Source organism: Columba livia, chromosome 3 (genome assembly GCF_036013475.1).
Source record: "Columba livia isolate bColLiv1 breed racing homer chromosome 3, bColLiv1.pat.W.v2, whole genome shotgun sequence".
In the NCBI taxonomy this organism is placed as follows: domain Eukaryota; kingdom Metazoa; phylum Chordata; class Aves; order Columbiformes; family Columbidae; genus Columba; species Columba livia.
The window spans coordinates 25090058-25115797 of record NC_088604.1 but is presented as its reverse complement, the minus strand read 5'-3'; the positions used below and the strand labels follow the sequence as shown (position 1 = coordinate 25115797).

General features: G+C 37.7%; 1 protein-coding gene across 3 annotated transcripts in view; it reads right to left on the bottom strand.

Moving 5' to 3' along the window:
- Nucleotides 1–2543: 2543 nt before the first annotated feature.
- The window catches only part of MCPH1 (microcephalin 1), a 126893-nt gene continuing 103696 nt past the window's right edge, over nucleotides 2544–25740 (bottom strand). For 2 of the 3 annotated variants that reach the window (XM_065056059.1, XM_065056060.1), the window contains 2 exons: nucleotides 3660–3897; nucleotides 2544–2803 (listed from right to left, as the gene is read on the bottom strand). In XM_065056059.1, coding sequence (XP_064912131.1) covers nucleotides 2748–2803; nucleotides 3660–3897 — 294 coding nt within the window. In that variant the 3' untranslated portion in view covers nucleotides 2544–2747. Of the gene's footprint in view, nucleotides 2804–3659; nucleotides 3898–25740 lie in introns of those variants that run through there. The other variant, XR_010471152.1, reaches the window with a different exon arrangement.

The window sequence follows — 25740 nt, the reverse complement described above, 5'->3', positions numbered from 1 at the left end:
CATGCAGGATAAAAAAGTCCTCCTCTGCAAAAAAAAAAAAAAAGCTTGAAAGAGAAAAAAGGAAATTAAAAAGTAAAAAAGTATATTCCTGATAAGGTAAGGCTGGTGCCATCTTGTAGAGGAGACAGTGCACTGTGCTGTACTACAGCAGAATGTCAGGTAAGCACTGGACCTTGAAAGATCTTAGCACTGATCAGCTCAAAACTACCCGTGAATCAATGATCCATCACGTTGCTGGGTTCTGTGCCTTTTCTTCTGCGTGTTACTGTCCTTAGGACCTCTGTATCAAGTGCAGGTGTTTTTTCAGTTGGTGGATTTCTGCTGACAAACAAATCATTTGACAAGCTTTCACCATTCCCCCTCCTGTGTAGTTTTACTGAGAGATGACCAGCATCAGTGTCTTGTCATGCTGAGGTCTTGGGTAGAAATGCACTTCCTTCCAATACTGAGGTGGTTGATAACCCACACAAGGTCACAAGCTGTTTGTGTGAAAAAGTTCAGACTATAAAAATGAAGTAGTATTTCTTTTTTGCTGCCTGTACAACATGCTAGTCTTTGGATTTAATTCTCACCTCTCCTGAATTTGTTATATATTATTACAAAGCCATATTCAGTATGGATGAACAGCACTCCTCTTGCCTATAACGTGACACCAAAATTAGACAATTTCCTGCTGGCTATATTTACTTGTGTACTACAAATTTTGCAAGAATAGCCAATACATAGGGATTTCTATAAAACCATATAATTTAAGGTGAAATTATCTAAATTGACAGCTTGTTTTATCTGAAACATTTTCATTTAGAAAAACGTATCTTAGACTTTTGACTGTCAAGTCTGTTACATGTGTGACTAATGAAGACCAACAAGCTGATCCAAGAACTTACTATTTAAATTGCTGAGATGAATCTTAAGAAGATTTATGAGGAAACTGATTTGGAATGTTACATTCTATAAATTAATACTGACAGATTTTTATGGATAGTACACTTAGGAAATGACTGCAAAATAAACTAGGAGATTTTAATATTCAAAGTTAAGCAATATAATTCAAACAAATTATTCTGTTATTTACTGGGAACCATATGTTGACATGTCACAACCTATTTAAGTATTTATATTTTAGTCTATAGTACTTGGCATATAGTTTCTTAATAAAGGGTGATACCATGTTCTGCAGTAAATAGGTAAATATTTTTTATTATAAACAGTACAATTTGTAGACAGACCTGATTACCAGTTTTTGTGTGCAACATATCAATTTTTATATCAAACATATTTTCCTAGTTAAGATGTTAAAAATGTGCTTGTCAGAGAACTAAGCAAGGAAAAAAACCCAATAAATAAAATTTTCTAGTTTATATGTTAAACCTGGCTATATAGCACTTAAATATTTGAAAACGAGATCTTAACCTTTTCAGTTACAGGTGTTCAGTATTTCTGAAAATAAAGTCAGTTTAATTTTCCATAAAGTCATCATATCTCGGAGCTTTTCCATCAAGTATATTTAACATTTTACAGAGCAACTATACAAATGTAATTTGTGCCTGAAACAACTTGCCACCCAGATGCTGCTGAACTTGTTTTGATGGGAAAAATACATATAATCCTCAAGTTTACAGACACTGTGCATCCAAATTTCTTAAAAAGCTCAAGAAGTTAGAACAATGTAATGGAATGGCAACATTTATAAGCCGTTGTACCTAGATTGTTCCATATTATTAACTTGAAATCATTATTTTTAGTACGGGGTTTCCATTGGCCAGTACTGCCAGTACTCTGAGGAGAGCACTGAGCTTGGAAGGTGTGTTATAAGCTGCAGTTAAGTTACTTGATAATACATTACTGTCTATGTGAGGATTCATCGTTTTGATGGACCTTGCAAATATTTAAAGGAGGTTGTACACTTATAAATAAAGAAGCGCTACACCACATATTTTACAAACAAATCCTACTTTGTACCTGTTAAAAAAAACCCCACAGGTTGAAGAAGAATTTAACATTTAAGCTACTGTCATATATTTTTCAAGCAAGTATCTGTTCCATTTTTGACAGATTTTAGCACTTGAATTACATGTTGTCTTAAGTCATTTGACTCAGGATCAGGAACTCTTTATGGTTTCAGCCTAGAGGTAAGGTAGAGACAGTCTGAAACTCATTTAAAGGTATTGAAATAAAGTAATACCTCGACTATATGTCTGACCATAATTACTGAGTTTCAATTACTTCTGAAAACTCAATTTAAAAGTGCAAGTTTACACCAGTAGGTGTGAGTTGAACACGATGGGACACCTTATTTTTTTACCAAAGAAATGTAACTAGCAATGGTCATGAAGATACAGCAACATGGGCCTCCAGCTGCCTGCACCATGGCTGGCTTGGGCGTGCTCGCCCATACCGAATGCACATCTTTTAATGGCATTGTAATGTGACCAACTTTGCTTGGAGATCAGAAAATATCTTTCCACTTCCTTGCAGTGAATAATCATTCACTCAACTTCTAGGCCTGAAGGTCTTCAAGAAATAAATAAAAGCAAGATGGCTTTTATTAGGGAAGTACTTTATTATTAAAAAACCCTAAAGATTTGACAAGATGAATACTTAGTAATAAAAATATAGAAAACTCTTCCATGTATTTATAAAGACGCAACTTGCGTTTTCTTAGAAATTTTATTCACAGATTAGTTTTTTGTTGAATCCAAACTAGGCTTGTTCCTTTACAACCATATGGAAGCTCTTGAGTTAGCTCACAGATGAAAAATGTAGTTTTCCATGGGACATACTGTATGCTGAGTGACTGAATCTGAAAGAAATAAAAAAGCAGGATTATTTAAGATAAAGTGCACAAGAAATAGATTATAAAGCAATAATCTACTTCAGAGCAATTTCTGCTATAAAAGACTTTGGTGGAGCTCAGAACCCAGACAGAGAAGGACCTTAGAAAAAGAGCAGTCAAATGATACTACTGCAAGAACTTATCATTTATTTAACTTTAAAACAGGTGCTACATTATCTACCTATTTGCTTTTTATCATGCTCAACCTTGAGTGAATTGACAGTCATTGTTAACATCAGAAAGCAGATAGGCACAAAACAACTGGGTTACAACAGTGAAGTGTCAAAGATTAGATAAAATTTGAGATCTGATTTGATTTATTTGATTAAGATGGCCATTTCTAGGTGACACTGTTCATACTGTTATGCAAACAGTTGCTGAGAAAGGGACCAAACTTCAAAGGCCTGTATCCTTCCTCTAAAGTACCATACAGACTGCAAAAGAGATCTGCCTTCAGTAGCAGCTGGATTTGCAACTCCTTCAGCCCACCGAGGGGCTGAGCGCGGCCTGTCCACCTGCAGTAAACTCAAGAGATGCTGGATCTGGAGTTTATTTTGCTCTGAATGAAAGAATCATGCAAAAAATAAATTTGAAAATCTGGATGAAATTTGTTCTTGGTAAAATTACAATGGTGAGGACCAGGACCATAATGAAGCAGTCTTACATCTAGTAAGAGAAAGTCCTCACCATAGAGACAACCTTCCTGAAAACTTAACTCTTCCATTTTCTTCCTTCCATAACCTCAGTTTAGTGAGCTATTTCCAGTCAGTTTTTGAATATATATTCCACATTTTTTTATATGAGTTGAAATTTAGTGTCTTACCTAATACCCATTTTTCTGATAAACATTTTATTTCTTGGTACTTCTTTCCTGGTTTTTCTCCTATACAGATTTTTGCCTGACGTAAGGTTTTACATATTTTTCCTCCTGACAGCTGTATAAGTTCAATTAGCTTTTTGCAGGGTGGCTGACTGGTAGGAGATACAAACATCACAGGCTGGTTTGAAAAGAGATTTTGCTGGTATTTTCCTGTTGATAGTTGACGCTGAAGTCTGCAGATCTATATTTGAGGAAAGAAGAAAATTAATAACCCATTCGTTGCATTTCCACTTAAAGTAAAACTAATCCTTCTCTTCGTTAATTCAGAAAAAAAGAATATGAATATGAACTTGACTTTTTCAGACATATCAGAAAATCTTGGGTAAATTATACAAAGTATTTGCTGTATTATATTGATTTAGTGGTTTGTAAGACTTCTTAAAGCACTTGACAGCATTATTTTTCACCATGTTCTTACATTCTTGTATTTATAATACTGGCCATCACACAGAAATATCTAAGGTTATTCTGAATAATTATAGCCTTTCAGCACAAATACAAACTGTGAAACCATTTATGATATGTAGCACTCGTCAGTTTGTACCAGGGAGCTTTAAAAATGTATCTAATTCAGAGTTTAAACTACCATAGGACTTGTTTTCCCCTCCTGTGCTCCACAAATATGAACTGTATTTTGTCTCAGATGTAGGAAGTGACAAAAAAGTACCGGATTTCAGAGCAAACTGTTTCATGTAAACTCTTTTGCCTATATGAAAAGAAAAAAAGCAGTCCTCTGTGAATACTGTGCAGCCTGTAACACTTCTTCATTATAATAAAAACCTGCTTCATCTAGATGAGACAAATTTTCTTCTCAGTAATACGAGGCAGGACAGTGATTCAGCAATTAAAGCCATTTCCCGTAGTGTATACAAAAAGCGTACACACTATGGTATGCAATATAAAGTTTTAATACTAAAAAAAAAAAAGCAAGATTTTATTTCTTAGAGTGAGATTGCCATTGACCTGCCCAATTTATGTATGTGACATCTTTGATTCTGTATCTCTTGTCAAAGTTCAGAAAATGTATAATGAGATTGGAGTTAGTAGTAAGATCAGAACAAAAATAAATGTTTCATATTACACGATGCTTGGAATTTTTCATGCAGATGATCAACATGAGCATGTTATTTAGAGAAAAAGTTGCTCTGTATAATCTGAATTATATGAGACATCTGAATGTGAAACTATAGTCAGTGATGACGTGTAACTAGAACACTGGAAGAAATTACTTGCTGAGTGGATTCCTTCCTCCAGTCTTGTCACAAACTTGCTGTGAAAATACAGGCACTTCAGATTTTAATGCAATAATATATGTGTTTAGCAGATGTACAGCCAAATTAAGAATCTTCACCTGGTTTACAAGGGTGTATAAAACCAAACAGTTCCAGAGCATGTTCACAAATCCCTAGACAAAAGTCAAAGCGAATTGCCTTAACATTTTTGATCAATTAGCTAGATGAAACACCAGCAAAGTATGAAGCCCTTGCTAACATGAGACTTTATAGATTGGTGGTTCTGTGCCACTGTCCTCTCCGCTATTATTGGACAAGTCAATTCTAATCTGAATTCTGAGATCTACTCCATCAATAGGTAATTCAGGTTTTTTTTGTGATTAATCCCTTGGCTGCTCTCCTGAAAATAAAACTAAATTGAATCTTTGTGTTTTGAATTAAGGAAGTTATGAAGACAGTGACTGCTATGGATGAAGCAGGCCAAAAAGACTCAAGAACAATCCAAGATATAACCTTTATTTTCTGTTCCATGAACTTAGGTTTATGAATGACATGGCATCTAAACCTGCCTCACTGAAGTCAAACAGCTGCTAGATAATTTTGTTGAGCACAGCATCAAAGCAGAGTTACATTGCAGAATTTGAAGAACCCAAGCTCAGCTCAGAGGGAGCGCATTAAGTCTTGGCCAGATGAATGATACACGGACAGAACAACTCTTCATCACTCATACAGTGAACATATCTGGTGGCCTTTCCTGTACGTATGTTGGCACCTGGTACTTTACATATGTGCAGAAAATCTGGTTTTGGACTCGGTAGGGTACTGCCTCCTTCCATCTGCGCAGAATGCTCTTCTGTGAATATCTGGCTGATGTCATGAACTACAGAAAACTAATAACCGTATAGTTTTAATATTAGTACTGGATTTAGAATTGGCTAAAAGTATCAATTGCTGATGGGTCTTGTGAGGCTTTGAGGGACTAGCTCATGAACATAAAACACTGAAGTCTCCCACGTACAGAGCAGTGTTGTGATTATGGTATTACTAGGACTACAATAACTCATTTTCATGAATTATAAAACTGCACGATCATGAAATGACAAAAGTGCTTGTGGTAACCAAGGTCAACAAATTAAAGAATGCTTTATAGTGAAAAATAACAATCCCTTCACATCAGCCTCAGAACAGTCACATGATGGATGCAGTTCCATCTTAGTTGATCTGTCACAGAGCTCTGGAATTGTTTACTAGGACAAATCAGCTGTAACCTATAGAAGAACAATGATTACCAGAAGTCTTCAATGCTAGTTTATCTAAAATAAATCATATTTAACTCAAAAATACAGAAATTACACTGTTTTTGTCAACCTGGAACTCTTTAGATTTTAGAGCCAAAAATTATTAGGATTGAGAAGGTTTTATCTTAAAAATGCAATAGGACTTGTTTTAGAAGACACCAGATATAAACTGTTGCAATCTGGTATTTCACATATTTTAAGGAATATGATTTAAAAGGGCTAATTGTATTCCCACTTCCTCAAATACTTCCCCTGAAAGAACTTATTCACTGCCACTGTAATGAAAACTCATTCATATGGTACATCTTCATACAGAAAGAACTGCTGGAATAAGTTAATATTAAAAGCAAATGTGTACACAGCTAACCATCAAATCAGGAAATCCAAATTTTGAGCACTTCCCTCACCTGATGTCCACAAATAGCGTGCTTTGTCCTTACATTTAGTATGTATTAAAGGAACCCAAGGAAGTGAAATGCTGACATGCTATAGAGAGGGTTTTCTTCAACGGCCTTCAGAACTCCAGCTGTGTGTATTATCAGTACATTTGAGAAGAGGACATGGTAAGAACACAGTACATCTTGGTGGCATCATCAAAGGAAACCTTCCACGTAGAACGTCATCTTTATGTTTGCTTTGTCTGGATGACCACCACCACCACAGCTTTCCCGACAGGCTCCAGCACACAGGTCTTAGAGCTAGGGAAAACCATATAACTTATGTTCAGAACTCAGAGAGTAGTCTGAAAGGTTAACTCTGCTTTCTGGAGCACTAACCTGGCAGGAATGCCAAGCAGGCGGTCACCGGGAAGGCAGCGGGCTGCCCACCCGGGGTCAGGCGCTGGGAGGGGAGGGCAGACCCCAGCCCGTCCCCCTGGATTGACTCAGCTGCCTTTGCAACATCAAAGCCCTAGCAGCACTCCGGGGGTGCTCCCAGCCCTTTGAAACCATACACATTTCGTGTAAGCTTTTACAAATAAATGAATAATTCCTCAGCACAGACCAAGCCTGGGAAAATATCAGACCCCAAAAGTGACCATTTCCACAAATTGTGTATGTATCAGTTGGTAGTTACGGTTACAATTGTGTCAGTCCCTATTATAACAGACAGCACTGATTTTCCTTTCTAATTATATTTGTTAGCAGATGGACATAAGAACCATGTTAAAAACATTTATTTACTCTTTTTGGTAAGATCCTAGGAGTTAACCTAATTCTTTCACTAGCTAGATGAATGGCAGGAAGACGCCTCTTATACCTATGCATTTCTCATAAATGTACCATTAACTTAGATGTTTGTTTAAACCTAAGTTTTGAGAGGAAAAAAAAATCACTTTGACAGAAGTAAAACTTATGGGGAACGCATTATGAAAAAATAGTGCCTTTCTTCACTATATAATAATAAACAACCACACACCAAACATTTCACCAATTATTGTCCCTCCTTGTGACTGATTTTCAATCCCCACAAGCCGAATGAGCATGTACTAAACATACAAACAAACCAACCAAACCCCAACTTTGCAACATTGCCTAGAACTTTATGAAAATAAGTCCTGCTGGGGGTGGGGTGGGCAGAGTGGGAACAAACACAAGACTCCATAAAAGTCCAAGGGTGTGATCTTTTTATGAGGCTCAGGAGAGAGCCATGAGGTCCCACAAAGGTATTATCTCTGAATGGATGCCTGAATTAATGCAACATAAAATGAAAGAAAACTAATTCTTCTAGATGTACTTAGAAATTTTTCAGCATTGAAACTGCTAATGTCCTATGTACAGCACACAATTTTCAGTGTACTTCCAGAAAATAGCACATCAATAAATTTTCAGTCTAAAATGTTATTAGAATAATACTATTTCACAAGACCTAAAGGAAGAATATGCTTCTGATTTACTACAATTAATAGAAATCGTATTTATAGGCTAGGAATGAAAATGTGAAATATGAGTTTAAAAAAGATATACAATGTAGCCACTGGTAATAACTATATATGTCTATATGTCTTTGCTCATGCATTACACAATCAATATATGCGTAATGGTAAATCTTTATTATTAATTTATCTTATTCACCAGAGATAAATAAATCCACAAAAACAAAGTCAGAATTTATTTTATCATTACTAGTTGAGCATTTAATATAGAATTGGAAACCTTATCAACACCTATTTGAAAAGGCTGTTTTTTTAATGAAGTATTTAGTGAACTTATGGAAACCTATAATTACACCTTGGTTATTCTTACTTACAAAAATAATAAATACATTTTATTAACTGCAAACAGCAGGAGATAAAACTGCGGACATAAGTTTTAAGGGAGACGATTGTATATTTTATGGTTTATACCTATATAAAGAGATGTTATTTCATATGAAGCTGATAAATTGCTCATTTTCACTAAAGAGAGAAGGATTGGACTGTTGAAGTCTTGTAGATTAGTTCACTGCTCTGCAACTATTAAATGACATAAAATCAGTATATTGATAAAGTAAAAACCCCAGACTTTATGGTTTGATAATCTATATACTTAACAAAAAGAGACACATAGAATAGCATATTAATTTAATATAGTTGGGTGATGTTGCTGGGGAAATATTAAGCTTTAATATTTTAATATTCATATGATTTCTGTGTGGACAAATATACTGGCCAAATAACATTGACATTTTCAGCTACTGTAATTCTGTAGGAAGACCTCATGAAGAAAACACTCAAAGCTACAACACTGTTAGGAAACATTACACTTGCATGGTTATACGCATTTTCAGACAGTCTGTCATTTAGTAAAAATTTAAAAGAAAAACACATATGTGGAACCCCATGTACATATAAAGATCAAGGGCTCACACACATCCCCACAAGTGAAGCATCAGCCTGATGCTGATAAAGAGGAGTGTATTGCAGTGTGCAGACTTCTGGATGTACAGTTATCCTGCAGCGAGGAATTTGCAGAATCTGCAGAACCCTACAGGGATCAAGGAAGTTTGTGTTAACAATGCAGTGCTCCTGCAGGACAAAGAAGAAATGCTCTCTTTTTCATCTTTCTAAATATGAGGTTTAACAGGAGAATAGAAGCAACTAACCAAACAGCAACTCTGTTTTTTTAGGAACAACGTGGGACATATGTTTTCTACTTAAATTAAAAGCTCGTCATCTTAGTTCTATTTCTTATAATTTATTTTAGCAGTTTGCTGTTTTTTTAACACATTGAGAATACTAAAATTGAAATAATATTCACTAAAAGCTTCAAAAAGTACTTTGGAATGCTGTACCAGGTAAATAAATTGGTGCTCTCCAGAATAAAAGAGCATGTTAAGAGCTGAAAACAACTTCTTTCAGCAAGCTGTTTCACAAAGAAATTGATCCTCAGCTTTTAAGAATCTTATCTATGTTAATGGTACATCACACTGACGCAGGACCCCAACTGGCTCAAACCATACTACCATACTATTATCTCAACAGCACCCAGAACCTTATTCCACTGTTTGGTGTGAAATGCATTTTTTATTGCTAGTGAAGATTTTAATTCTCAGAGCAAAACTCAACTTGCAACATTCACGCAAATAATTATAAATACTGCATCCTTATTTCTCAATATTTATGAAACAATGCTTTTCCATTCATTATCAATACCGTCTGTCTAAAACAGAAGTTCCCTTTCTGTCAAGTTAAAGCAGAAGACTTCAGACAGAAGTGAGAATTCACGCTTTGAATGCTTGATAAAACTACATAGCACCCCAGCACATGCACACAAACTGATAGCATGTACAGGCAAACCTGAGATACGTTTGTTCAGGAGAAGACTGGTGCACCGAGATGGGGGCCGGAGGCAAAGGGAGAAAGTTTTAGAAGACACAGTGGAAAATTTGGCGCAGAACAAAGAAACCTCCAATGTCTTGTCTTGACAAATAAAAAGGAAAGTAAAAGAAGGAGAAATAGCACACAGTCAAGACTATATGATCTGGCAAATTCTTCAAAACACAGTTTCTTCCCCTCCTCTGCATAGTCCTTCAGTGTTTCCTGGCCAAGACAAGGGAAGAAAGCTTGAATCCAGACAATTTAGCTGATATTGTTTTTTTCCACTGCGTGTTGGCAGACAACCTTGCTTCTCTCAAATACCACAGACTGATAAGAAAAGTTAATTTCACCAATTTATTCTCTGAAAGACTGAGTGCCGGTGGGAATACTGTATGAAAATGTTTGGCAAATAAATCTACTGTTTGGCAGATATTCAAAATTACACTGGAAGACGTTGGAACCATTTTTTCTGGCATAACAAATTTTTGCAGGAAAAAAGATAACGAATTCACTTATTTTTAGTTTAATTTCCTTGTTTTCCAGAGGTAGAACTATTTTAAAACACTATGTAATACCAACATTATCAACTATAGATTAATAAAAACAAATTAGGGTAAAACAATAAGTCTTTTCCCTTTTGAGGATAAGTATGACTTCTAAATCAAGGAGCTGTATTTCCAATATATTTCACTTAAAACCACTCTGTTAAGATTGTAAGAGGCGGTCACTTTACTATAACTATTTGTTTATAACTTCAAAAAGATTATGAATAAAATGTATTTGCATTTTGTTCCAACACAAACTAATTATTTTGAAATTTAAAAAATCCTTTCATTATAGATTAACTAGCAAAGGAAGTATTTTTCAGGTTTAGCAATTTAAACCTTGCTTCAGAAATACCTCAAGAACTCGTTCATCCTTGGTTTCATCTTATTTCGAGAGAATTAAACTCAAGTCACTATCAGACAGTGATGAGACTGCATATTACAATTTTATGTCAGAATTCTGAAAATTATTACCCATTATAATTGGGAGGAGTTTTTCTCACTCAAATAGCACTAAAGCAGCACCATGCTGTGCATCTCTCTGGAGCGGTATACGAATGTGGCACATACAACTCTGAGCTCAGCATCCCTGGGATACCGCGAGGGCTACAGCTAATACATGTGATGAGCCTCCAAGAATCCAAATAAAATTCAAAGACAGAAATTCTCCACCTTCATACACCGTCTAGTCCAATGCTTATCTCCTCTCACAGTTAGAAAGCTATTCTTAATAATATAACCTAAATTGCCTTTGCTGCATATTCAGCCTGTTACTTCTTGTCCTAGTGCCAAGGGACATGGAAAACAATTTCTTCTCTTCCTATTTGAAACAACCTTTTAAATATTTGAAGACTGTTATCATGTCTCCCTTCAGTCTTCTCTAGACTAAACAAACACAGTTTTTCCAGTCTTTGCTTATGGGTCATATTTTGTAGACCTCTGATCATTTTGTTATTCTCCCCTGGATTCTCTCCAATGGATCCACATCTTTCCTGACGTGCAGTGCCCAAAGCTGGACAGAGCTCAGACCCCACCACTACTCTGCACACTGCAAACAATTCATGTCTCTTACGTACAGCAATCCTGTTAACACATCCTAGTATGACTGCTTCTTTTATCGGAGTATGACATAGGTGACATATTGTTTTGGATCCTCTAAAATACTCCGTTGCTCTTTTGGTAGAAGTATTGCATTGTCAATCTCATCCAGTGTTTCTGCAGGTGATTATTTCTCCCTACTTTGCACTAGTCCTTACTGAGCTACATCATACCTATTTCTGATTGCTCCTTATACCTCTCATGGTTATTTTAGTTCCTATCTACTGTTGTGTAACCCCAGCAGGCAGCTAAGCACCTACAGCTGATTGCTCCCCCTCACCTCAGTGAGATGGAGGGGAGAATCAGAAGGATGAAAGTGAGAAAACTCATGGGTTGGGAAAAAAAAAAAGCTTAGCAATGAAAAAATGGACAGACTCAATCTATAGTTCTACTGCTTCAGGTCATATTAATCAGATTTTCCAGCCTGATAGCTTAGCAAAATCCTAGGCAACAAATTCAGTGTATAGATGGGATAGTTGTACATTTTATGTCAATGATTCCTATGAGTGCTGGTGTGATGGCTTCGTTACGTTTAAGACAAAGAGCTGATTCAAGCACATACAGATCATCTGTGCAGCAGATCTATGTGAGCCATGTTGAATCCACCATTTGGTATCTGGCAATATTGATGGGACTCTCCATCTAACTCACTTTTAAAGTTCATATGTCTCAAAACAGAAAGATAAATAAAATCAAAGTCTTTTCCCTTAACTCAGCTGACAGTTGAACAAATGCGGTTGAGCCAATATACAAACCAAGCCTCCAAGTAATTTGCTTTAGACTACTATTCGTGACTTTAAAAGGTATGCAATTCGTACATGGACATGTTTTCCCTTGCAGTTGACAAAGATCTATTCTTGCTGGATATATCCTTACAAGACCTTCAGCAGAAAAGATACTTACATTCTGACTGGTTTAGTTCAAGCTCGGAGCGCACTTTTGAAACTAATCTCTTGGTCATTCCTGTTGAGTGTCCTTTTTGTTTCCACTGTGGAGCAGCCACCAAGGGCACAGACTGTTCTCCTTTTGGATGAAATACAGATGTGCTCAGTTCATGGGAGCAGACTGGAACAAGACAAGACCCCCGAGGCATGTGTTGTGTGCGAGATGCTCTGGACACCATCTCACGCACTCTGCAGGTCCCTTTCCATTTATCCACGTTACTGGCTTATAGATGCAGGCACAAATGAGCATGAAGTCACTTCTGGCAGATGTAATGGGGTAGTGATATAGGTATGGGATGCTTCTTTCAAACTGAATTACCTGCAGAAAAATAATGACCTCAACTATATAGTACTCTCCAGGCTTATTGAACTCTCCCAAGCCACAAAAGGCCAATTGTTTGTTGTGTTTTCTGTTTTTATTTTTTGTTTGTTTCTTTGTTTTTAAAAACAGACTAGTACCTGTTGCACCAGACCAGTACCTAATCTATGAATAGGTAATAAATTTCAGTAAGGAATGAAGTATCAATGAAGTAAATTGCAATGTTTAATCATATGGGAGTAAACACATCTGCATTTATACAGACTGAAATATATCTCCAGCTAAGTATATTTCACCAGTGAAAGGCTGCACTGAAACAAAAATTCCATGGGCTAATAATGTGCTGCAGTTCATGGAAAATAACTTCATATTCCCCATGGTTAAATACTATATATAATGAAGATACAAGGCAGGGAAGCCCAGTATTTGCATAAAATACATTAAAAATTATAACCTCATTTCAACTACCTTAGACTTTTCAGATACTGAATCATTTTGGACAGTCCAACTTTCTTTTTTAATCAATGCAGGATATTGTGCAGCGAGCTTCAGAATGACATTTGTTTTGCTGGCTTAGGGATATGGGGAATCCTTCCATTTGCCTTTAACCGTAAATGATAAATCCAGTGCTGTCAACAGATTTGCTATACCTGGCAAAGTGCAGATGAATAATGCTTTGATAAATAAAAGGGTTTTCTATTCCAGTAATAACAAAATGAGTGATCTTGTTGAAAGGAAAAGCCTGGAAAATGTGAAGGGTTACTCAGATGCTCCCAAAAGGCTCTTTCCCCAAACAGTTGTATTAACCCACAATAAAAGCAATCTTAACATTAAAAGTAATTCCTTTAAAATATGAATTTCTTTAAAATATGAATATTTGAGTCCTTTTGCTCTGCCTGAAGAGACCAAAATGATTTAAGTGAAGGCAGAAGTACATTGTTGTCTCTGCTTTCTAGTTTTAGCTGAATGCCGTTGCAATGCTGAGCAGTAACTCAGTGTGTGCCAAACATGAATATTTTAAAGCGTCATTTGAGTTTTAGAGGCTACAGTAAGTGATGGGAACACAATCGTCTTGGGAATCTACAAATAACTTTAAAAAAGCTCATAAATCTGGCTTTCATGGTTTGGTTTTCAACAGCTTTATGAAATATGTCAAAGCTTGAACACAGTGAGTTCGTTTTCCTTCAGATTTCTTCAGACTAATTTTTCTCAATCTTTTATTTGATATGCTGAAGTGAGACAAATAAAATGGACTTGGCTTTAAAAAGCAGGCATCAGCAAATTACTTTTTAAAAAAGTTGCTTTGTTCTTTCAATTTATTTTTCAGTATCAACAGAGGAAAAAGGTACCTTTTAAGAACGGCAGCCGAAAGTATTCCCTCATCAACAAAAATATAAAATGCTTCTGTTCAGTACTAAATGCCTTACAACATAACCGACCACATATTAATGAAAAAGTGATGTATAATTAAAAGCTGTATTTTTTTTAATTGATTTAAAAAGGTGTATGGTAATGACTGAACACAGCAGAAACCCTGGAAGTTGCATTCAGAATTTACAATACATGCATTCCTCTGTATGGACAGTGAAACACATGCACTACAACAACAAGTAGCAGGGAACTCTTGGTTTTTAAAATACAAACTGAAGGGTCAGATGAAGTTACATCAATATTCAACAGAGAAAAATCCTTACCATTGTCTGAGAATTACTGAAATAAACCCACTGAAAGAGATTACCTGGCATCACATAACTGGATGCCACTGCCGTGGAATGCTGCCACCTGCCCAAACTAGACCAGGTTCAGGTTGCTTTCAGAAACTCCTAGTAAAACCACTATGCAATAACTTCTGGTCTACAATTTCCCTGATTAGTACTCCTTGGCAGCCGGACTTCTTTATGTGTAATGACATCTCTTCTTCACTTAATGTATGTCACAAATTGGAAGAAAAGATCCCATAGGAAATATGGAAAGCAAAGACATTTAATCCTCCAGCACTAAGAGTATCAAGTGGAGCTGCCAGCACACACAGCAAAAAAAGGAAAAGTGTTAAAATGTTTGACCATGTGCTTTTTGTCAATCATGTTTTTAAATGAGTGTTATTCAAGGAAAATTCATTTGAGAGCACTGATTTCTTCATGGGTGCTAAACAAAGGATGTGATTAACATTTTCTATTTGAAGATTTTTTTAATGAACTCTTGTACTTTTTAGTGAGACAACAATATAAGATTACAGAAGAAAGGACTTTGACCACTGTGACAGCAAGCTGGGATGGTCTTCTGTATAGGGGAAGGAGAGCAATTTGTGAATACAGAGTACTTTTAAAGATATGAAAGCTGGTAGGGTAAATGGTACCTGGCAGTACCTGACACCGAATTTATTCTCTCTGCTCTTTTTTTTTTTTTTTTTTTAACCAGAGATTTTTTTCAAGTTAGTGGCAAGTCTTTGGAAATGGTTTGTTGTAATAAAAGGAAAAAGAATTAACAAACCACAATGGTAACTTGTGCACACTACCAAATGATGCCCCTCTAAAAATAACTGATTCCAATATCTGTTTTGGGGAGCTTGTGAGCTAATACACCAAACACATTTACAGAGAATTACCTCACTGCTGTCTTGTCAAGAGTCTACAGGAGGCAGACACAGTGTCAGTAACCTTATCAAAACACAAGGGTTATTGATGTGTCAGAAACCATGGAAGCACTTGAGGATGGCCACAAAGGAATTAGAGCTTCTCATCAGAAGAAAAGGTGTCAGAATCAATGGCCTGGCTGATGTCCATCTATACAAGTGCATGCAGCACAGGCAACAAATGGGAGGAGCTGGAAGGCATTGTGAGGCAAAAAAACTATTATATAATTGCCATCACAGAAACATGACGGGATGACTCTCATAAATGTAGTGCTGCATTAGATGACTATAAAGTCTTCAGAAGGGATAGGCGAGGAAGGAGTTAGAGAGTGTTTTGATTGTCTGGAATTTGATGAGGGTGATGATAGGGTTGAGGGTCTATGGGTGAGAATCAAGGGGAAGAGCAACAAGGCAGACATCCTGGTGGGGGTCTGTTACAGACCACCCAACCAGGATGAAGAAGCAGACGAAGTATTTTGCAGGCAGCTGGGAGAAGTCTCCCAGTGACTAGCCCTTGTTCTTACAGGGGAGTTCAATCTACCAGATATTTGCTGGAAATACAACACAGCAGAGAGGAAGCAGTCTAGGAGGCTCTTGGAGTGTATGGAAGACAACTTCCTAACACAGCTGGTTACTGAGCCTATCAGGGAAGGAGCCCTACTGGATCAGTTGTTTGTAAATGGAGGAGTGCTCGTGGGCAATGTGTCAGTTGGAGGTTGCCTTGGGTATAGTGACCATGAAATGACTGAGTTTTCTATTACCGGAGAAGTTAGAAGGGTGGTCAGCAGAACTGTTACTTTGAACATCTGAAGGGCAGACGTTGACCTGTTCAGAAGGCTGGTTGGCAGAGTCCCTTGGCAGGCAGTCCTGAAGGACAAAGGAGTCCAGGAAGGCTGGTCTCTCTTCAAGAAGATAATCTTAGAGGCGCAGGAGCAGGCTCTTCACATGTGACTAAAAGCGAGATGGTGGGAAAGAAGGCCGACCTGGATGAATAGACAGCTGTGGCTGGAACTTAGGAATAAAAAGAGAATTTATGACCTATGGAAAGAGGGCTAGACTACTCAAGAGGAATACAAGAACTCTGTGAGGTTATGCAGGGAGAAAATTAGAAGGGCCAAAGCCCAACTAGAGCCGAGCCTGGGCACCGCTGTGAAAGACAACAGGAAAGGTTTCTATAAATATATTAGCAGCAAGAGGAGGGCTAAGGAGAATCTCCATCCCCTGATGGATGTGGAGGGAAACATAGTGACAGAGGTGAGGGAAAGGCTGAGGCACTAAATGCCTTCTTTGCCTCAGTGTTGTCATGGTCCATATGGTGATGGACTCATGATGGTTCGTTTACCTTGATCTCAAAGCACAAAATTAAAGCAACCAAAATGCCAAGGGGTTATAATTCAATCAAACAGCGTTACTTTATTATTTTGCCAACAAAGCAGCCCGCAATAGCGAGAGAGCAGGTAAAAAAGGGAAAGAAAAACGAAAAAGGGAAAGAAAAAGAAAGAAGTGGAAATGAGGATTTTGATTACCACCACTGAGTCCCAAAGGCATCCCTCTGGTCTCCGGTCCTGTAGAGCCCTGCCAGTCTTGCGTTGTGATCTGGGATCCTCTGGTAGGAAGATCTTAACGATGTCCATTCAGGAGTCATCTTTTATGCTTCTTCACACCCCCTTGTTCCCACTGTTTGAGGCCAATTTTTGCCTTTATTTCACAATCCAGGCTTAACTGCACAGGCCTGAAAAGTACCGGTTTTGCTTGCCAGGACCCATCTATGTCTGTGTCACCTCGTGTTCAGAGGTCTCTCTCTGGTCCACTGAGTGACCACAGGACCCTTGGCGAGCTTCTGGGCATGCACTTCTTCATTGGCCTTTGTTTCAGGGGGAAGGTGGGGGACAGGTGTGACTGAGGCAGCAGGTGAGAATCCATCTTCTGTATGGCAGCTATTGTCCCCGGGTTGGAGAGACCTGTATAACACAATCCCTTTTAGGAGGTGGGGGCTAGTTTGGCTGGGGCAGCAGGTGAGTTCCATACAGCAGCCATTGTTACTAGTAGCCCCCCAGGCCGCAGAGACCTGTGCAACACAATTCTTCTCCTCGGGCCTCTCTCCAAGTCATCGTCCATCTGTTCTTTCTGTCACAGCTTCAGTTCTCCTAGTCCCTGATGGCAAATGTTTCAGGCAAATACTGTTCCATCTTCAGACTGACTCTTACAAGTGTTTAATAGTCAGAACAGTTGTGCTGCAGGTACCCAGCCCTCTGAGCCAGAAGACAGGGATGGGGAGCAGAATGAAGCCCCAATAATCCAAGGGGAAATGGTTAGTGACCTGCTAGACCACTTGGACACCCACAAGTCTATGGGGCCAGATGGGAGACACCCAAGGGTGCTGAGGGAGCTGATGGAGGTCATCACTAAGCCACTTTCCATTATCTTGGCTAACTGGGGAGGTCCCAGTTGACTGGAAGTTGGCAAATGTGATTCCCATCTACAAAAATGGCTGGAAGGAGGATCTGGAGAACTACAGACCTGTCAGTCTAACCTTGGTGTTGGGGAAGGTCACGGAGCAGATAATCCTGAGTGATATCACATGGTGCATACAAGAAAAACAAGCGATCAGGCCCAGTCAACATGGGTTTATGAAAGGTAGGTCCTGTTTGACCAACCTGATCTCCTTCTACGGCAAGGCGACCCACCTAGTAGATGAGGGAAAGGCTGTGGATGTTGTGTACTTAGACTTTGGTAAAGCCTTTAACACTGTATCGTGCAGCATTCTCCTGGAGAAGGTGGCAGCTCATGGCCTGGATGGGTGTGCTCTGCAATGGATAAGGAACTGTCTGGAGGGCCAGGCCCAAAGTGTTGTGGTGAACGGAACCAAATCCAGTTGGTGGCTGGTCACAAGTGATGTTCCCCAGGGCTCAGTATTGGGGCCAGTTCTGTTTAATCTCTTTATCAATGATCTGGATGAGGGGATTGCGTACACTCTTAGTAAGTTTTCAGATGACACCAGATTGGGTGTGAGTGTAGGAAGGCCATACAGAGGGATCTGGACCAGCTGAACCATTGGGCTGAGGCAAATTGTCTGAGGTTTAACAAGGCCAAGTGTCGGGTCCTGCACTTGGGTCACAACAACCCCAGGCAGCGCTACAGGCTTGGGGAAGAGTGGCTGGAAAGCTGCCTGGCAGAGAGGGATCTGGGGATGCTGATTGACAGCGGGCTGAGTATGAGCCAGCAGTGTGCCCAGGTGGCCAGAAAGGCCAACAGCATCCTGGCTTGTATCAGGAATAGTGCGGCCAGCAGGACTAGGGGAGTGATTGTGCTACTGTACTTGGCACTGGTGAGGCCCCACCTTGAATATTGTGTTCAGTTTTGGGCCCTTCATTATAAGAAGGACATTGAGGTACTAGAGAGAGTGCAGAGGAGGGCGATGAAGCTGATGAGGAGTCTGGAGCACAAATCTGATGAGGAGCAGCTGAGGGAACTGGGTCTGTTTAGCCTGGAGATAAGGAAGCTGTGGGGAGACCTTATTGCTGTCTACAACCACCAGAAAGGAGGTTGTAGCATGGAGTGTGTTGGTCTCTTCTCCCAAGTAGCAAGTGATAGGACAAGAATAAATGGCTTCAAGTTGTGCCAGGGAAGGTTTAGATTGGATATTAGGAAAAAATTCTTCATGGAAAGGGTTGTCAGGCATTGGAACAGGCTGCCCATGGAAGTGGTGGAGTCACCATCCCTAGAGGTGTTTAAAAGGCGTTTAGATGAGGCTCTTATGGACATGGTTTAGTGCTAGAGTTTGGTTATGGTTGGACTCAATGATCCTGAGGGTCTCTTTCAACTAAAATGATTCTATGATTCTAAATGATGGAGGAAAAATAAAGTCTAGCATTGGATATCAGTTGTTGCTCAGGTTTTTTTTAGTTACAAAGATAACCGAGCAATATTTGTTTGACTTATCTGATATTTGCATTTGCTCTTGCAGGAACTATCTTAATGAAGATAAAATAAATGTGTGACTTTACAAGTGAAGCTATTAAAGTACAAATCTAAACTGGTAGGAAGATTCACTGAAAAGTGAATCACCGATTCACAGAAAAGTCTACTTCTGTTTACTGCAAACGTAATTATGGTCTTGTTAAAAACTGTTTTTAAAAAAGAAATATTGTTTTAAATTCCATTTGGAATTTGTTTTTGTTTTAAGATCACCAGCTATGTTATGGTTAAATACAGAGAACTAGGCAGACTTATTATGGTAGTGGACTTTCAGTGACTTCTCATGCTAGCTGGGCAAAGTTTACAGGGTCAAACTGGTGACCCTGTCCTCCTTTCCGAGTTCCTTTCCTGTATTCCTACTGCTCTTCATCTAAAAATGATCCAGAACAGAGAAGCCTATCTGGATTTTTTCTGAGGTGCTTTAGTGAGAGCACAAAGCCTTTTCATGAGGTTGTCATTGCACAGGTAAGCAGTTGCAATTTGAAAAGGATATTTGGCAAGAACTGCATATAAAATATGAGTAATTGGGTATTTGAGCTTACATGCAGGATAAATACATTGAAGAACAGAAACAGTTGTTGCCTTCAAGCAAAATGACTAGTGATTTTCTAGTCAAACAACTGGGTAGCTTAAATAAAATACAAATGCTCAGTAAATCCTTATGCTATGGACCAGTACTGGGAGAGCTACAAAGCTGTCGTTGCTCAGACTGTTGATGGAGGAAAGGAGAACTCACTGCACAACACTGGAATGCTCCTAGGGTTAAACAGAGGAACAGTAATGATGGGATTTGGAGGGAATTCAATAAAATCCTTCTCATTCAAAAAAGGCCAGTATCACACAGACCTTGAAGAAAGGGAAAATCTAAGTCTTCTACGCAGAAGATACACACACAAACTCCCAAGTGCCTTTTAAAGATTTCATAGCAAAACAAAACTACATGGTATCCCTGTGCTCTTCCCTGCTTTATAACAGACCTCTTATTACAAACAAATATGACGGTTAAAAAATAAATAATCCTATACTAAACTGAAACGAGTAGTTTTATCAGTTATCACCTTAGCACAGATGATCTCTTCTACAGTTTGCAGTAAAGCTGAAAACAGTTACGAGATGACTAGAAGGAGGAAAAATTGGAATATTTCGATTAAGCAAGCTTTTCATAAATGAAATAAATACATGAGGTTTCTTATGGTCATTAAAAGCTAAATATATTCACTCAGACACACTCCCGTTGTGCCAATATGATACACTCACAAAGCATGCACATCGGCTTGACAGCTAAAAAGCAACAGAGAGCTTTGCACATAATCTAAAACTAAATCTGTATGTAATTTCCTTCCCTTTGTTAATTGAAGATTAAAACGAAATCAAGGGGAAGCCTTCTATGAGACTACTTCCAACAACAGATGACTCAACTAGCACCTGAGAATTTGTTGTGCTTGTGTGTACTGAGGTTCTGAACTTCCTGTTTCAATAAAATACCAAACAAGTTGTGTTTCCTTTACAAATAAGCTATTACATCAAGCCCTGTTCCTATTAATTTCAGTTTTTGTCCGCATTCCAACATTTTCTTTGGCAAATGTAGAAACATTCTAATTAAAGAGAAGAGAAAAACAAGTATCATTCATCATGGTAAGAATGAATGCTCAAGAGAACATCCTTACTGGTTACTTTGTTCATTCAGTTTAATTTGGCTTTTGAAGCACGTTTAATTACGGCATGCAGTTCTCTGAGATCAAACACAGGTAACAGGGTTTTCACTAACAGTGCCTTATGAAAGCTATTAAAGGTAAAAATCAATTCACCTAATGCCATACAAAACAAATACCATCTATGTGAAGGGATTCAAAAACATGTTTAGAACACCAGGATACTTGAAATACACTATTTTGTACAGCAAAATTCACCTGCCATTATAAATTGCTAGATCCTAACACATACTTCCAATATATTTTTTTAGATGGAAATGATCCCGTGTTCTCCTTAGCATGACCTATGAGATCAGAGTCATAAGAATCCTTTACAATGCCCTCTTTCCTTAATTTTCACAGTTTTTGTTAAAGTTGAGATTTCAGATGAAAGACCTCTGTCTACTTCATTTTCAGTTACCATGAGAAAGACAGCTTCCCATGAAAAGTCAGCCCTGCAAACCCAACATAATGTAATTGTCTGGTTAAGTACAATACAGCCTGTATATAACAACTTACATGGTTTCTTTCTTAAATTTATATAACCACAGAATTGGAAGTATTGATTCACCAAGGCAGAAATTCAAACTTAAAGTGACATTACAACAGAAGTTATAATTAATTGGACAAAGGCCATTTTGGATGAGTAAAGTAACTATTGCTAAAAGGTGTCTATGTGCACATTAAATCTTTGTGAAGAGCACTGCTTCTTTCACTTATAAACCAAGGGTAAGTTCTCAGGCAAATGCAGTTAAAGCCCCAGTCAGCTGCTCAGGATTGTGTTCTAGATAAATCTGGAATGCAGTAGAAGAAACATGCACCGGAGATAGTTGAAACCAGCAGAGGATGGTGAAAACTTCTGGTAACAGAAATAGTTACTACCATGTCTGCAACATCCCTCAAAGGCAGCATGAAAATAGAAATAATCCAGTTAATCCTGAAAAAATCTTGAATTTGAGAAATGATCTCATCAACCTCCAGAAAATAGAGAACACCCCCCCCCCGCAAAAAAATTGTCTAATTGCATTTCAGATAAACCAATGTATCCCTTACGCATCTCCTACCTAGCAAGCAGCAACCAGCCCAAGCTACACAGCACAGAGAAAATGACAGGATCAAGCTCTACTACTGCATCAAGAAAGAACATCTTTTGTTTTACAAGTATGTGCTGAACCACACCAAAAACTCAATGGGGTGGGACAAACAGAACTTGAAATTTTGCTGTTCCTATTTTATAGTTTTTCTTCCAAGCCACAATCAACTCAGCTACATAATTTCACATGACAAAGTTTTATCCAAAACTTCTTCATCAACATCATCGTTGTTTACCTCCTTCATGTTAGACTAAACCCAGAATTTCAATAATAATACACTATAAAACCTGTAGAGTTTTACCTTGCTTTGCGTTGAAATTGCAGCTCTTTTAGACACTTATAACTTAACTTGATTCAGGCAGGAATCTCTGAGGCTCACAAAACTTTTAGTAGACCACTAAAGTTTTGGGACAAGTTTTTCAGTTTTGGCATGCTAGTGAGGACTCTTTTAAGCTGATTCCTAATTATTTATTTCCTTTGATTTTAGGAAGTTACTGTTAAACAGAACTTTCACACTTTCCCCCTGGACTGTCCCAAATGTATTAGTTTAAAGGATACTAATTAACAGTTACTGTTAAAAACAGCCTACAAAATTCCACCTTGTTCAGACTACCCATAAAACTCCCCTCCCTCAGGCAAACATACTCCTGTCTCAACAATAGCTTTGAAAACAAGTCATGCCAGCAGAATCAGGCAGCCTGGAATCAGCTCCACAGGTAGAAGTCCCTCATGTCAACTATTGACAGAGTCTTCCACTTGAAATGAAGTTGATAAAGCCTCCAGGCCACAAATAAATCTGTTAATGTGAAATACGGTAAAGTGTGACCTTTCAGACAGATCAGAAAAAAAGGATGGCAATATTCTTCTGTAGATCAAAAGGTCTGTTGGACAGACACTATTTTTATGTTTTGGATATGTACAATGTGTTAAGATGCAAAGTCCAGCTTTATGTTCGGTGGAAAGCAATGAGGATATACTACCTTTACAACAGTAATCTACTGACTAGCAGAGTGAGCTCCTTTTTTGATTGCAACCTCTGGGACCAACTTTAGGCAAATATTAAATAACAGTGTTTTAAAAAATAAGGAATTTAGATGATCTTTTAAATAGTTCTGATAAATAACTTCAATACACAAGACATAAATCATCCTAAGTAAAACATGACAATGGAACTTCTTGTCTTTGAAAAAGTCTCCAAGGTTTACAACAAAATCTCATCAACACATAATAAATCACAAAATAGTAAAAACAAGAATTATGTCTACATATAAATACATATACTTACAAGCACAATAAATCAAAAACAATGCAAAATAAATCAGCTGAAGTTGGAATTTGGTTCTACACCTATCCTATGAATAAATTTAATTTTATTTTTTTAATGTGGTTGGAGCAAAGGCATGGGAGTTAGGAATCAAAGGAGCCTATTACAACTTTTATATCAGTGAAACAAGCAGTGAGACAAGCAGGACAGAATTTGGCATGGGTTCATGGAGTATTTTCTTCATATTAACTGTGAATTCAGCCTCGATTGTGGAGGACAGAATGCAGCAGTGAAGACCATACCTTGGTCTGAGAAGAGGAGCTGTATCAGCTAAAATGTACTTTCCAATGTTCTCAGGAGATAAACAAGACTCTGTAACTGATAGTTGCAATTACATTCAGGAAAATATCAGGTCTCTAGGCCATGATCCTACACTGTAGAGACCTTGTAATGGACTTTAGCGTCATATGCTCTTGCAAGAATGTAAATAGATTTGCAATACAACCTTTTGCTTATGACTAAATGAAGAAACAGAGCAAGGAATTTCTTAAAAATCAGGGAAGTTTAATTAAATGACTAAGATTCACTTTTGCTGGAACCATTGGATGACATTGTATTTTAAGGGAGTCAGATTTATAACTAATTTTATTGCCTGGATATAAAGTAGTACAATTATGATAAACAAAAGCTAACAAGAGCATCTCAACAGCTGTCTCCACTAAATGCACTAGACTAGAAATTTTCCTTTTCCAACATAAAGATAGCTATAAACAGTCCCCACAAAGTTCCACCATATTATGGCTTCTTCAGCTGTTCCATCTAGAACTACTGTTAAATAAATGATGGCCTTGGTATTAAAAAAACCCATGAAATGTGTCTGTGTCATATTATGGTGATAAGAGCACATAAGTCAACACATTCTTTCTCTTACAAAATGATGCTACTTGATATACACATTCCACTGTGCTACATAGTAGTAGTTCTTTACGAGTTCACCATTTAAATAAACGGGATGTATTTTGGACTATCAATATTTTAACCATTACAGATAAACACTGCATATAAGCTTGATTTACTGTTATGCAATAAAATATGCATAAACATTTTCCTTCTACCATAGCAAGTGTGGGGATCAAGTGAGACAAAGCAGGATTTCTGAAGGTTTAGCTATACAGCCCCTGTGGGGCTCCAATGGCTTAACCAACCAAAAATCATTCATATGCAGGAGCCAGTAGGTTTTCTAGACAGAACACTAATTCTTTTGTTGCTACCATCCATACATGCAAATTTAACTTTCACTCGTGAAATGATGAACATGTACAGAGAAACCTTCTTTACTGAAAGATAAAAGTATTTAGATGGCAGTGACTGAAAACAACCATGATTCTCTAGGTATTAGGACAACATACATTACTTACCCTAGGAAAAAAAAAATCTATACAAGCTAAAAGCTGATTATTATTAGCATCAAGTGCTCTTGCAAAGTGTACGTGACCATCTGCCAGCAAGCCTGTAATGAATCATACAGGCAAACACAATCACAGTGTAACATCAGCAGAAGAGAAAAAAAAAAAAGACAAAGGCACATAAACTTAACCAGGCTTTTGCTACTGTGGAAAAAAGACCAAAGTAAAACTTTGATTGTGCTTTAATATAACACATCTTCTCCAAATGCTGATTTTCTATAAGTGTGAGGTTACTGTTCAGCCAATAACCTAACAGTAGAATGTGTTACAATTACAGCAAGCAAGAACTCTACCAAAACTATATCAACAGAACAATGTAAACCTCTATTTTTTCCTAGCAATGAATATTGGCTGGAAAGAAAACTGAGTCCAACTCTATTCTTTTTAATATCTACACATTCATTTCAGCTTCCTTATTCCACATTTTGCTTGCTCTTCTGGTGTCTTGTTATCACAGTATTTCTCGTACAAGTTTATGGAAGCACATCCTAGTGTTTCTTCTCATATAAGGATCATCTCCTCTCAAGAAACTTGGAACAAAACCCAAAAGCAAACAAACAAAAACTGCAGTGTTGGTTTATGAAAAGCACTCTATGTTTATATGCAGAGAAAATTCTGGACTGGAATCAGCCATCCTGCCAACACTTAGCACCTTTGTGTAGCAAAA